The 14,513-nt window shown below is 38.9% G+C and overlaps 1 protein-coding gene across 6 annotated transcripts in view; it reads left to right on the top strand.

The window, feature by feature from the left end:
- The first annotated feature begins 9,019 nt into the window (after positions 1-9,019).
- Ddx4 (DEAD (Asp-Glu-Ala-Asp) box polypeptide 4) overlaps positions 9,020-14,513 on the top strand; it is a 76,008-nt gene continuing 70,514 nt past the window's right edge. For 5 of the 6 annotated variants that reach the window (XM_013018558.1, XM_013018559.1, XM_013018560.1 and 2 more), the window contains exons 1-2: positions 9,030-9,101; positions 13,301-13,361. In XM_013018558.1, the coding sequence (XP_012874012.1) occupies positions 9,030-9,101; positions 13,301-13,361 (133 nt within the window). Of the gene's footprint in view, positions 9,102-13,300; positions 13,362-14,513 lie in introns of all 6 variants that reach the window. The other variant, XM_013018557.1, reaches the window with a different exon arrangement.

The following is a 14,513-nucleotide window of genomic DNA, read 5'->3' as shown; positions in this document are numbered from 1 at the left end:
GATCCTCCTGCTTTGCTTTCTTGTTTTTTTTTGTGGGGGGGGGTCTGGTCGTGGGGCCTGAACTCTGGGCCTGGGCGCTGTCCCTCAGCTCTTCAGCTCAAGGCTAGTGCTCTACCACTTGAGCCACAACGCCACTTCTGGCTTTTTTCTTTTTTCTTATGTGGTGCTGAGGAATCGAACCCAGGGCCTCATGCATGCAAGGCAAGCGCTCTACCACTGAGCCATCTTCCCATCCCTCCTGCTTTGCTTTCTAAGGGCTGGGATTACAGCCATACATCAGCATAACTGGCTAAATTGCTATAGCTTAAGTCACTTGAAATAATTCTTCTCTGTGTGGCTAAACTACTAATGGAATACGTGTTTATTTGTTTCTGGGTTGTTCTTTATATTTTGATTTTATTTTGTTTTATAATTTGGTGTAACAATCCCATATTTTTATAATCAAATTTACTGAAAGAGTTGGGTGTCAGTAGCACTCATCTATAATCTTAGGAGGCTGAAATCTGAAGACTGTGGTTTGAAACCATCCTGCAAAGTCTAAGAGCCTATATCTCAAGTTAACCAGCAAAGAAGATGGACTGGAGGTGTGGCTCAAGTGGTTCAATGGATCACCAGCTATGAGCCAAAAAAGTTGAGGACAAAAGCAGAGGGGCCTGAGTTCAAGTCTGAATTTATGCTTACAATAAGCCAATAAGAGAACTTGTTTTGTGTGCTAGCTTCCTTTTACTATAATTAAACACCTGCAAAGAAAAAAAAAAGGTTAGCTTTTACTTACAGTTTTGGTGTTTCCAGTCCATGACTGATTTAGTCCCACTGCTTTGGGCTTGTGGGTATTAGCACATCATGGTAGAGTATATGAAAGAGTAAAATTGGTTACTTCATCAGCCAGGAAGGAAAAAGGAAGAGTTTGGTGTCCTACAAATAAAAGTGATATTATGGTTCAAATTGTGATAGAGACATGTCAGAAAAATCATGGGAGTGTGATTAAAGGGCCTCCTCTGGCCACAGTCTTCTTTAAGTGCTCCCCGATCCCCTTCCCCAATAATGTCAGGACCTGCCATAAGGCCTTTTTAAAGATAATCCAGCATCTTCCAATAGTACCACTGGGGTCCAAGCCTTTAGCTTGTGGACTTGTGGCAGGCATTCAACTTTCAAACAACAGCAGATACCAACTATGAAATGCAGGATGGATGATAATGTTAGAAAATAATTTTACAATTACTGTAACCATCAGACAAAAGTTATCTGTAGATACTAAAATCAGTATTTGGATACTAAAATCAGTATTCCACCCCATGTGTGTGTGTGTGTGTGTGTGTGTGTGTGTGTGTGTGTATGAGAGAGGGGAGAGAGAGAGAGAGAGAGAGAGAGAGAGAGAGAGAGAGAGCGCTAGAGAGAGAGAGCCCTGTAGCCCTGCTTCTTGCTTTTGGTGGTTAATTGGAGATAAGAGTCTCATGGAATTTCCTGCCTGAGTTGGCTTCTAACTGTAATCCTTAGATCTGGGCCTCCTGAGTAGCTACGATTACATATGTGAGTGCAGGCACCCAACTCAAATGACTTTTTAATTATAAAGGATAAGTACAGTTTTTCATTGTACAGTAAAGTAAATGGGGAGACAGCACTTAAGTAATCAAAATTAACATCATCAGTGATGGCAAAGCAGTGTCATGTGCTTTTTGATGCACTTAATACACTGGGAACAAGATGTGATGTTACACAAACAGCATTACTGCCAAAATGCATAATCTAAATCTGGTTATTAGGTGACATTAGGTCCAAATTGAGGGATGTTGAGATAGGAAATTGCATGTACTATTTACTGTCAAATAAAAATACTGTCTAATGCACGTTCTTCTTCTGTACCTGTTGCCTCTTTTCTTTCTCATGAGTATTTTATTATTATTTGTGCTTATTCTTCTATTAAAAACACATTACTTTGCACTGGCTTTTTCTCCCTAATAATGTGTTTTAATAGTCACTGCCCAATAGTATGTAGAGATAATCCTCTTCCTATTTTATGACTGTAATCCATTGGTAGAGGTTCTTCTCTGCTATTGAGGTACATTACAGCTGTTTTTAGTTTTAGCTTTTAGCTCTGCAGTTAATAATTTTATGTCAAATCCTGTTGGGTTTTCTGGAAGCTAAATTCTTATGTCAGATTTGTCAATCAAAGGGCAATGAGTGTGATTTTGCTAGACATTGTCAAATTTTCTTCCTTCAGGGTTATAACACGAAGCATTCCTAACAGCAGTGTGCCTATAACTTAAAGCTTCTCTAACATAGTATATCATCTAAAGTTTGCCATTCTAACAGAGGTGTAAAAATTGTATCTCAGTGTTCTAATCTACATTGTTTTTAAAATAAATGAAATTGAGCATTTCTTCAAGTGTAGGGTATTTGCTTTTTTTTTCTATGAATTGTTTATATTTTCTACCCTTTTTCTTTTTCTTTTGTCGGTCATGGGGCTTGAACTCTGTGCTTGGGCGCTGTCCCTCAGCTCTTCAGCTCAAGGCTAGCACCCTACAACTTGAGCCACAGCCCCACTTCCGGCTTTTTTCTGCTTACGTGGTATTGGGGAATCAAACCCAGGGCCTCATGCATGCAAGGCAAGCACTCTACCACTGAGCCACCTTCCCAGACCCCCTTTTTCTTTATGGTTGTTAATCTTTTTCTTTTAACTTTCCGATGTTCTGTGTTGATAGTTTTCTTTTTTACTTTTAGATGTTCTCTGTATTAATGGTGTTAATCTTGTTTCTGGTTATATAGATTTCCAGTTTATCACTTTTTTCCCTTATTGTGATTGTCTTTATCTAGTTATATTTCATAAAATTGTTCATTTTGGGAAGTGGCGCTGTGGCTCAAGTGGTAGAGCACTAGCCTTAAGCTGGAGAGCTGAGGGATAGCGCCCAGGCCCAGAGTTCAAGCCCCACAATTAAAAACAAATTGTAGGGCTAGGAAGGTGGCTCAGTGGTAGAGTGCTTGCCTTGCATGCATGAGGCCCTGGGTTCGATTCCTCAGCAGCACATAAGCAGAAAAAGCTGCAAGTGGGGCTGAGACTCAAGTGGTAGAGTGCTAGTCTGCAGCTGAAGACCTGAGGGACAGCTCCCAGGCCCAGAGTTCAGGCCCCACGACCCACCAAAAAAAAAATAAAAAAATATATATATTAAAAAATTGTTCATTCTGGAGTTTTGAGTCTTATGTAGAAACTATAGAGGAATTCAATATTTTAATAAATTTATAATTTTGTTTTTATATTTGAATTTGTTACCCTGTTAAATGTTGTGAAGAAAAAGTTCATTTGTGTATTTTTTTCCTGTATGGTGACCAAGTTATATAGAATATATAAATATATATTAGTTATACATATATAATTTGGTTATATAGAGAGCATTTTCATAAAGAAGCAGTTAAACAATATCAAGGACTCCTAAGAGGTTTCCTAGGTAAGAATTGAAAACTCAATAAGGTTTTGAAATAAGTAATGTCAATATGACCTTGGCAATGGCAGTTTCAGTGAAGCAATGGGGCCTAATGTCAGATAGCAATGGGTTGAAGATAGAAAAAGGATGAAAAATGGGTAGCTAAGTGTATATAACTTTAAAATTTTTTTATTGAAATTAAGTGATTACATAAATTTCACAGTATTGTAGGATAGTGATACTTAAAGTTACAAACATATTTTAACCTTCACAAGGCAAATTGTCATTATATTGGTCTTACTGTTTGTGAATTCTACAAGCTTTGACAGTATATATAACTTCCTTTAAGGTCCCAAATTAATAATCTTTTTATTAGGCACTGTATAAAAGATTCAGAATTCTAAAAGGTAGGTTCCAGGCAAAAAGGGTCTTTAGTAAAACACCTGTCATTCAGGGTATCCAGGAAAATAGATACAATTACACATATTTAAGATATGAGGAATTTTTTTTGTGGGAGTCAAAAAATGGTACTGCAAATAGAAGAAAAATATGGCTGCGGAGGAGGGTAGCTTAGGAAGTAGAGTAAAATGGATTTTAGCAACTTTTTGCCCTGTAGGTTGGTGTCTTTGTGTAGGGTACGACAATCATCAAAGTATCTCAAAGCTCTGGCCCTTGTTTTACCTATTTTACCAAGACAAATGACATAAGTTGCCTAAAGTCATATAGCTGATAGATGGACAATCAGTGCAGAATTTGCAGCCAGTTGCTGGTGATTTCTTTTATGTTTGTAAGCTTTAATACTTTAGTCTGAGGAGGAGTAAACAAAAAAGTATTCATTCCTGGTCAAGTTCACAGATATGATTGTGCTCAGTTCTTCTCCTAAAGTGATTTCAAAGAAAAAAATACCCAGGATAAGACAGCAATGACATTCAAAAAACACTTTTCAGAATTGGGTGCCAGTGATTCATGCCTGTAATCCTAGCTACTCAGGAGACTGAGATATGACTATCTCGGTTCAAAGCCAGCCTGGGCAGGAAAGTCTGTAAGACTCTTATTTCCAATATAGCCACTCAGAAAAACCAGAAGTGGCACTATGGCTCAAGTGGTAGAGTGCTCACCTTGAGCTGAAGAGCTGAGGGACAGCGCCCAGGCCCAGAGTTCAAGTCCCATGACTGACAAAAAAAAAAAGGGTTCACATTAAATGTATTTGTAACAATATTTAGGGAACATTGAATGTATTAGGTCAGCTAACACACTCAAGGTATAGTTGATTACAGGTTGGAACTTTCAGGAACACTACCTGAACTCAAGGCTGGTTTCCAAACCAGAATCTCAATGTATTTCATAATAGGGAACAAGTAATATTGATATATCTTATTCATGTCACCTTCTTTCCTAGTGTGAAGGTACTTGGGAAGATGAGTCATAGTCATGAAATTGCTAAGTGAGTATATAATAAGAATAGAATGATGATGCATACCATTACTCACAATGAAGAACATCTTTCTTGTGACCTGTCCTCAGATCTTTGTCATTTCATTTGTCTTTGCATTGTATCACATCATAGGTATTTGAATACCATATTCATGATTTCTGCCATCCCTGCATATTCTATTTTTCTTTATGTTACAATTTGAAAATTAGCATCTTTCTAAACAATATTAGTTCTGAAATTTGGTATGCTACCATGGTTTTCTAATACATAATAAAGTATAAATACAAAAGTAGCCATCAAAGTAAAAATTGTCTATGAATTGCTTAAAGATTGTTGTGCTATCTCCACCACACATTAGTGAATATCACCTTAGACATTATTGAAAATAACGTTTGTCTCTTTAAACCAAGGGTTTGTCTTGGGTGGTAAAAGCCTTATGACATCAAAACTGTAGATGGGATTATGAATTCAACTCTAGGAGCTCTTTTTCAAAGTGAAATATTCAAATAATCTAGGCCACTGAATACTATAAAAATCCAAATGGCCTTTGGCAGAAAAATGATTCCCCATCTCTACCCTGTTTGCTATGCTGAAAGCCTCTCTGTAGAATTTCTTCCCTATATTGGTTAATTAGGAAGATAGTATCTTGAAGACATTGTCTTCCCTACTTGATTCATTTTGTATTGATTTTTATGTGGCTCCAACCTATTATTTTGTGTTTTATTTAATATATGGTTTGTGTAGAGAAGGTATTTAAGAATGAACCCTTATGTCCCCTTCCCCCCATTTGAGGTAATATACTTTTTGCCTACCGGCAGATTCAAATTTTACCATAGTGTTAAGTCATGCATAGTCCATACGACCTTCAGCAATAAAATATTGTTCAAAGTGGAGATAATGCTGAGGACAAAAAAAAGCAATTTATCCATATTAACTTGGAGAACCTAGAACCTCTAAAGTGTAAAGTGTCTTAACTATAAACTTGTTGTAAAACGCACTTCTATAAGAAAACTATTGTCCTACTTTATTACACAAGATTTTCAGAAATTGTAAAAACTTTGTATGATTAGGCTGTCTTCCTTCAGCTAATGAATCTTTTGAGATAGGAGATTTAAAGTTTTAAATTCCAGTTATCACTGAATTGTTTTCATTGGACTATTTCTTGAAATGGTTAGTTTTACTTTTATTACTCTGTGTATGTGTTGCTGGGGTTTGAATTCAGGACCTCATGCCTGCGAGGCAAGTGTTCTATCACTTGAGCCATGTCTATAGCCCCTTTTTAGCTTAAACTATTTTCACATAGTTTCTTGTTTTTCTTTTTAAAATTTTTGCCTGATGCTGGCTTCTGAGGACGATCTTCCTGCTTATGCATCTCCCATTAAGGAGGACCACAATCGGGGGCCACCATCCTGGCTTATCTCTGTAGATTTCTGTCTGGTTGGCTTCCAGCCTCTTGTGTCACCTGAGTAGCTGGGATTACAGATATGCTAAATTATACTTTTAAACAGCCAGTTGTGCTTATTATTATTACTGGAGAAATGGGGGGAGGGGATACTGTCAGACGTGGGTCTTGAACTCTGGGCCTGGGCGCTGCCCCTCAGCTCTTCAGCTCAAGGCTAGCGCTCTACCACTCGAGCCATAGTGCTACTGCTTATTTTCTGGTGGTTCATTGGAGATAAGCATCTCACGGACTTTTCTGCCCCGGCTGGCTTTGAACCACGATCCTCGGTCTCAGCCTCCTGAGTAGCTAGGATTACAGGCATGAGCCACCGGAGCCAGGCAATTCCCCAGCATCGCCCCTAAGGATATAAACCAAAGACTAATCCCTGATGAATGATCAATGCTGGGACCGATTTCTGAGTTTCTTCTGGATCCAGAGGCAGTTTCCTTCCCACAACTTCACATGACAGACTGGATTCTTCACAACCCCCTGGGGTGCCCCTCGGCCAGTCTCACCGTCACCCTGCTTACAGAGAGGAACAAGGGATTTGCCAACTTCACTGGCCTCAGCTGCCCATTAAGGGCCCGGATTCCCCGGATGTGAGTTGAGCGCAGCAGAGATGCAGCACTGGAGAGGATAACGGTCAGAGCCGAGGAGTAACAGGGCTAAAGGAAGCCAAAGTGCTAGGAGGGTAGGCTTTCTCCGCATATTCCACTTCTATTAGAAAAATGGACGGGGGCTTTTTTTTTTGGGCTAGCAGCGCATGCGCAAGAAACATGTAGGCATTCCTCCCGAGAGCATGGAGTCAAGTAGATAAAAGGCTCGTGGCCAGACTTGTACCCACAGTCCCCACGGGGCCCCTCAACCCGAAGGCCAGTGGAACCGGCCGCTCCAGCGCCAAAAGTGTCACGTCGGACGGAGTGAACCTAAGGGCGTGGTGGGGGCGGGAAGCCCCGTGCCGTCTGAACGCTGATTGGCTGGTGGCGCTCGTTGCCTGGTTTTATTTGTTGGCCCTGCGCTCCTGACCTGACGCACCACGTTGCGCACGTGCAGCCGTTTAAGGCAGCCTCCAGTGCCTTCGAGGATCTTGTGAGAGCGAGAAGCTCGGAGGTGAGTGGGCCGGCGGCCTTGGTCGTGGCCCCCGTGGCCTTCGTCAGGGGAGGGGGCCCAGCGACCTTTTTCGGGGGGGGCGGGGTGCAGCATAGTCAGGGTTTGGACGAAAGGAAAAGTAGGTGAGGCCGGGCAGGAGTTTGAGGCGGCTGGGCCCGGAGCCGCTCAGGTGCCGAAGGCTGGCTGTGAGGCCTGCCCAAGCGGGGACGGAGCGACGTGCCCTGACCTGGGCGGCCTTTTCTCGGAAATGAAAAGTGTGTGGTGCCATTTGTGCACCGACACTGCTTGGGGAAACTAGATGTCCTTTGCCAGGGAGATTGAGCCGCGCAAACGCTCCTCTTAGGGCGGGTCTGTAGGGCCTCCCCCTCCCCTCCCCCTCTGCCCTTCCCCTCCCCTCCCCTCCCCCGCAAACAGGAAAAGACATTTATTATTTATTTATATTCAGGGTCGGGGTGCTATTCCTTAGCCTTTTTTTCTTTTTCTTTTTTTTGTCGGTCATGGGGCTTGAACTCTGGGCCTGGGCGCTGTCCTTCGGCTCAAGGCTAGCGCTCCACTACTTGAGCCACAGCGCCACTTCCGATTTTCTGGTGGTTTATTGGAGATAAGAGGCTGCCGGCCCTACCTACCTAGGCTGGCTTTGAACTGTGATAGTCAGACCTCAGCCTCCGGAATAGCTAGGATTACAGGTGTGAGCCACCGACACCAGGTTCCCTTACCTATTTTTATTCAAGGCTGGTGCTCTACCACTTAAGCCACAACTGTCATGGATTTTTGGTGGTTAAATTTGGAGGTAAGAGTCTCATGGACTTTGCTTCTCTGGCTGGCTTTGAACTCACCTCTTAACCTCTTGAGTAGCTAGGATTGCAGGCATGAACTACCAGTGCCAGCCCTCTCTACCTTTGAGGGAACGCAAAGGGAAAAAGTATGCAAATGGGAAAACCTTTAATAGTACAGTAAAAATTCTCCCCTTCTCCCAAATGGCTCTTTAGGAACCTCTTTTTGTGTGAGTGTGTGTTTGTGCACCATTTTCTGGAATTCATTTTGGTCAGTATTATATGACCAGAAGCACAGAGGCATTATGCCTCTGTGTTCCTCCCTTAAGAGTATCCTCCTCTGTGTGAATGCCTAGAGTCCTGTATAAGTTATCATGTCCTGGTGTATTTTAGGTCTAGCTTCCGCATATGAGAAAAATTTGTGCCCTTGCCTTTAATACTTTAATAACCTTTTGAAGGAGAACAGATTTTGGGGGAAAAAAAGTCTAACCATCTTTGGGAAATGATGCTTTCTAGACAGAAAAGTCGTTCAACTGGCTTTTTTTTTTTTTTAAGAAATCATACAAATGTCCTCTCTAGATAAGAGGTGAGGCCAAATCCCTCTTTTTGCAAAAAAAAAAAAAACTTTCTGGGAAGGTAAGGGAGTAATTAACTAGTTGCAAGAACTATATGTGAAAAGGTAACTTCTTTTTCTCTATTTGGTAGTACTGGTCATCAAATCCAGTGCCTTGTATGCTCTCACGGAGCTACATTCCCAGCCCTATAGTTTATGCTTTTAAAGATATAATTTTGATCTAACCAAGGCCAAAGTGCATTTTTAAAAAAATATTAAAATAGAACCTGAAGCCACCATGGGAGATGAAGATTGGGAAGCAGAAATCATCAAACCTCATGTGTCTTCTTATGTTCCTGTATTTGAAAAGGTAATAAAATTTAATGTGTGCAGTTTTTTTTGTGTGTGCAGTTTTTAATGTTACGAATTTTATCAAAGTTCAAAAACTGGTGGGGAAGCTGGGCGCTGGTGGCTCACACCTGTAATCCTAGCTACTCAGGAGGCTGAGAGCTGAGGATTGTGGTTCAAAGCCAGCCTGGGCAGGAAAGACCGTGAGACTCTTATCTCCAATAAACCACCAGAAAACCAGAAGTGATGCTGTAGCTCAAGTGGTAGAGTGCTATCCTTGAGCTGAAGAGCTGAGGGACAGTGCCCAGGCTCAGAGTTCAAGCCCCAGGACCCACAAACAAAACAAAACAAAACTGGTGGGGAAATTGTAAATTGGAGTGTGTCAAAGGTTATTTCCAGGTGATTACTACTAACTATTTTATGGGGACTGAGAAGGAAGTAGGTTGAACCTCAAAGAGAATAATGTATTTGTGACAACTAAAAGCTAACATAGAATAGATATAATATTAACAGTGTTATTTAAATCTCAGTGATTTAGGGTGTACATATTGTACAAATGTTAAATGGTTAAATCGTATGGAAAATTGAATCTGGGTAATATTTTAATTTTAGGAATTGATTTACAAGGAAGGCTCTCAAGATAAAAATATTAGTTTGGTTCAGACACCAGTTTGATATGAATTATGAGATCATTTTTCTAAATGCTTTGGGGGAGTTACATTGTAATTCAAAACAACTAGTGCTTAGGTTTTGGGGTTTCAGTTCTAACTTAGAAATTAATTGAATATACTTTATAAGATACATGTTTTAAGGGATTGTTTTTGTAGTATCCCTAAAAGTCCTTTGTCTTTATCATACCGGTGGGCCTCCCCTTCTCCAGCCATAATTTGTATGTTAGTCAATTTTGACACTTCATGATTTTTTTTTCCTCCAGTGCTGGAGTTTGAACCAGTTTCTAGGCAGACACTACCACCTGAGCTACACCTCAAGCCATCTTAGCTTTACTTTCTTGAGATAGTGTCTCAATTTTTGCTCATGCTAGCCTTGAAATCTTGTATTTATGCTTCTCAGGTTGCCGAAAGACACATAACACTCTGATTAGCCCTTTCCGTTGAGATAGGAGTACTGAGAACATTTTGCCTGGGCTAGCCCGAAGTAGCTAGGATTATAGGTGTGAACCACAGGTACCTGGCTCACTTTCTGATTTTGTGGAAATTCTTATTTTACAGAAAAATAGAAAATATTCAGTATCTTGATTTAATTGGATTGGATTGGTGTGTGGATTAAAATACCAAAATGTTAATCTGAATTTATAATCTTTCTTCTTAGAACTTTCTTCTTAGAACAATATCTTTTGTATGGTACCTTTTCATAATCTTTGCATAATAAAAAAATTAAAAAATATTTGGAAAAGAGAACAATTACCTATAAATCTTCCCTAGTAGCACAACCACTTCTGTTAAATTTTTAGTATTTTTCTGCCTTTCCAAAACATTTTATATAGTTTTAATGATTTCACAACAGAAGTTTTGAATCCATTTTTTACATTCTTCATACTATTTTTCATTTCACATTATTAAAGTACAAAAATATTTTTTTACTGATAATAAGGTTAATCACAAATTTCTATTATAAATGATTTTTCTTTTTGCCACAGAATGTATTAAACTGGGGCTTTTCTTATGTAAGCAGTCTACTGCTAGAGCTAAACCCTGAGACATTTGATTGATTGATTGATTGATTGACTGACTGGGCTTCAGGAGTTTTGAGATCCCCCTGTTTCTGCCTTTCTAGTAGCCGGAATTACAGCAATATTCTATGGTACCCAGACCCATAACTGCTTTTCTTTTTATGGGATTGTAAAATTGTGTTAGCTTTTCACTATGAGATATTATGAGTTTCTGTAGCTTATTTATTTTTTAAGTGGAATTACTTGGAGGAGGAGTATGTTTTCTTCTAGTCCTCAATAAATTTGTAGTAACACAAACTTTAGAGATACTGACTGTCTTGAATTAGGACTTTAAAAGTCATTATTCAATTTTTACTTTTAGTTGAGATTTTTGTCTTCATGAAAGGCTATGTGCACTTGTTTGTTGCATTAAAAAAAATTCTGATTCTCAGATCTCAGCCTCCTGAATAGCTATGATTACAGGCATGAGCCACTGGTGTCTGGCTTTCGAGCCCCTTCTTACCTTGGTAATTTTTGAGGTAGAGTCTTACTTTTATTCCCAGGCTAGCCTAGGCTTAAGTGTTCTTCCATATCACTGGAGATGGATGATTAGGTGTATGCTATTATACCCAACCATTGATTGATACGGAGTCTTGTAAATTATGATTGTCATTGAACCTCTATCCTTCCATCACTGATTCCCAAGCAGTTAGGATTACAGCTTGAGCAAATATGCCACTTAAAATTGTTTTTTGTTGAGTCTGTTACTTACAAATTTCTTTTCTGTGTTCTACGTTAGTTTGTATAATTTTGATGAGTATACTGTAAAAATACTGAACTCTGCAAAGTGTATTGCATATTACCAGGGATTGATTTATTAATGAATTATATTTCTGAGTATATGAGTGAGAGATTAAAATGACTAAGCTCTTAAGTCAGATATTAGCAAACACTCTTGCCAATTAGAAAATTAGGCTTTACAGGCCAAATAGGATTTATAGTATCAGCCACAACTTGGCCACTGTAGTGTGAAAATAACCATAGAAGAATGGGAATGATGTGCTCAATAAAACTGATTTGGCCTATGGCTGTAGTTTACCCCTCTTTGAAGTGATATAGTCATGACACACACACACGTATGCACACAGTACTTGTATATACACACATACATATACATACACAGTGTTAGAGTAACTCTTATCATGGGATAATTAGTAAACGAACATCCAGGGACCTAGAAAACCTTGTTATTTCTTACCATTGTTTTGTTCTGAACAAGCTTAGTTGTTATATAGTAGCAGTTTTGCTTCCATAGTTTGAGTTACCTATAATTAAATGGAAAATTCCAGAAATAAACCATTTTTAAATAATGCTATTCAGAGTAGTATGATGAAACCTGCTACCCCTTTCTGCCCCTACCTAGAATGTGAGTCATCTTATTGTCTATCCATGTTCTATACATTGCCTGTCAGACATTGTCATGGGCTAATGATCTAGGATCTCTGAAGCAGCTGATCCTCTTAACATTCTCAGAAGATCAAGGTTGTCTAATGCTACATCACAATGACTATGTAATATAACTTACATCATCTCATTACACAGACATTTTATCACGTTGCATAATTACAGGAAGGGAGAATACAGTACAATAATGAGACCTCATTTATGTAAGATTTTTTTAATTTTTATTTTTGTGCCATTCCTAGAGCTTGAACTCAGGGCCTGAGTGCTGTTCCTGAGCTTTAGTTCCGGCTTTTTTTTTTGGTGGAGGGAGGGCATTTTTTGGTGGTTAATTGGAGATAAGAATTTCAGGGTTTTAGTTTAAAAGATACCCATATTTATCTGTATGTATTTGTGTTTCCTGGTTATTTCTTACCAAAAAAAAAAAAAAAAATCACACAGGGCAGCAATACCCAACACATAGACTTGCGGAAGTTTTTCCCAAAGTAACTCTCGAAATGTTGTGGGTTTTTGTTGTTGTTTTTTGGTTTTGGTTTTTTTTTAGACATTTAAGGAAAACAAAGAGAGTGCTCCAGTCTATATTTCACCTTTTGGCATGTTACCATCTTATTAAATGCTTTGAAATTCTTCCGTTTAACCCATTTTTCTAAATTTCTTTGACCACAGACTCTTGTTAATTTTTTTTTGCCCATGTACTCTCTCAGAATTGAGTTCAATAAAATGCTTCCTGGGCAAAAAAAAGAATTTCAGGGTTTCTGCTTTGAATCCTGATCCTCAGAGCTTAGCCTCCTGAGTAGCTAGGATTACAGACATGAGCCACTGGCACCTGGCTTATATTAGTTTTATTACAGTATATTACTATAATTGTTCTATATTTTATGTGCCTAATTTATAAATAAAATGTTATCATAGGTATGTATAGGGAAAAAAACTATGTATCTGGTTTGGTACTGAGTATCTATGGTTTCAAACATGGAACCTGATTGTCAGTCTTTGTATGTATTTATAGAAAAGGTCTGCTGTAATTTTCTATTTGTTAAGTAGATGATACATTCTTACTCAAAGTAGAACACTGATTGTTCTTTTTACAGGATAAATATTCTTCTGGAGCAAATGGAGACACTTTTAACAGGACTTCAGTTTCATCACCAGGTATGTTTTAATGGAAAAAGGTAAAATATTTTAGGTTTAGGGGTTTTATTTAGTGAGTGAGGAGTAGGTTGTCAGACATATGGCAGACATATAATAGGGTGTTGAAAATGTCATGGTGAGAATATATTTTAATTTGGAAATTTTGGGATGGGGTGCTTCTAGCTAGAGAATGGAGAATATAACATTATAGAATATATTTTGGAAGTTACATGTTGGGTTTCTAGGTTGCTAGCGCATTGTCAGGGTTCCTGGCAAGGGTAATGGAGAAGACAGACTATATAATTATTGAAGCAGGTTCCAGCAATGGTGATTGGCAGGGTAACAACTGTTTAAGCTAAATCAGCCATTAACATCAAGCTATTATGAGTTTCTTTGGGGTCAGAAGACTAATTTCAGAAAGTTCCCAAGAGAAATTAATGTTTAGGTAAAAGAGACTTATCTGTACTGTTGCCCTCAACCCTCTTTTCTGCATTTGTTTCCACCTGGGCTGTGTATCTCACCCTATGGGACTGCTAGCCCACTCTGTAGATTTGATGTAGATGGAAAAATGATGGAAAGGATAGGACTTTGGCTGAGAAATTAAACCCAGGCAAGAGTCTTTTACTTTGTTGACTTCCAAAACAGGCTGAAATGTGATTGTTTAGTTTGGAAAGTTTAGATTGAAAGTTTTTTTGTGTGTGTTAAAATATATATAAGATTATTTTGACCTTTGTGTGTATATAGTTTAATAACGTTAAGTATATTCACATTGTGTGAACATTACCCACCATCTATCTCTAGAACTTTTTCACTTCTCAGACTGAAATTCTGTATGCTTTAAGCATTAGCTCTCAACTTCCTCCTTTCTCTAGGCCCTGAAAACCACCATTGCACTTTCTTTTGAATTATTATTTATTTTAAGAAGCCTTTTAAGTGTAAGGCTTAGAGGTACTTTCTTTATTGTTTTATTAAAAAAAAAAGAGGATGAATATTTTGTAGTCAAGGGAGGTCTACTGGCTGACTGAAGCCTGCTTGAAAGTAAAAAGCTTGTGATAAGACAGTTTAAAATGTGGGGGTGAGGGGCTGGGAAGGTGGCTCAGTGGTAGAGCGCTTGCCTTGCATGCTCCAGGCCCTGGGTTCGATTCCTCAGCACCACATAAGCAAAAAGAAAAA

The sequence above is a fragment of the Dipodomys ordii genome, unplaced genomic scaffold, assembly GCF_000151885.1.
Source record: "Dipodomys ordii isolate 6190 unplaced genomic scaffold, Dord_2.0 Scaffold41, whole genome shotgun sequence".
NCBI classification, from domain to species: domain Eukaryota; kingdom Metazoa; phylum Chordata; class Mammalia; order Rodentia; family Heteromyidae; genus Dipodomys; species Dipodomys ordii.
This window is presented reverse-complemented; position numbering and strand designations above follow the sequence as displayed.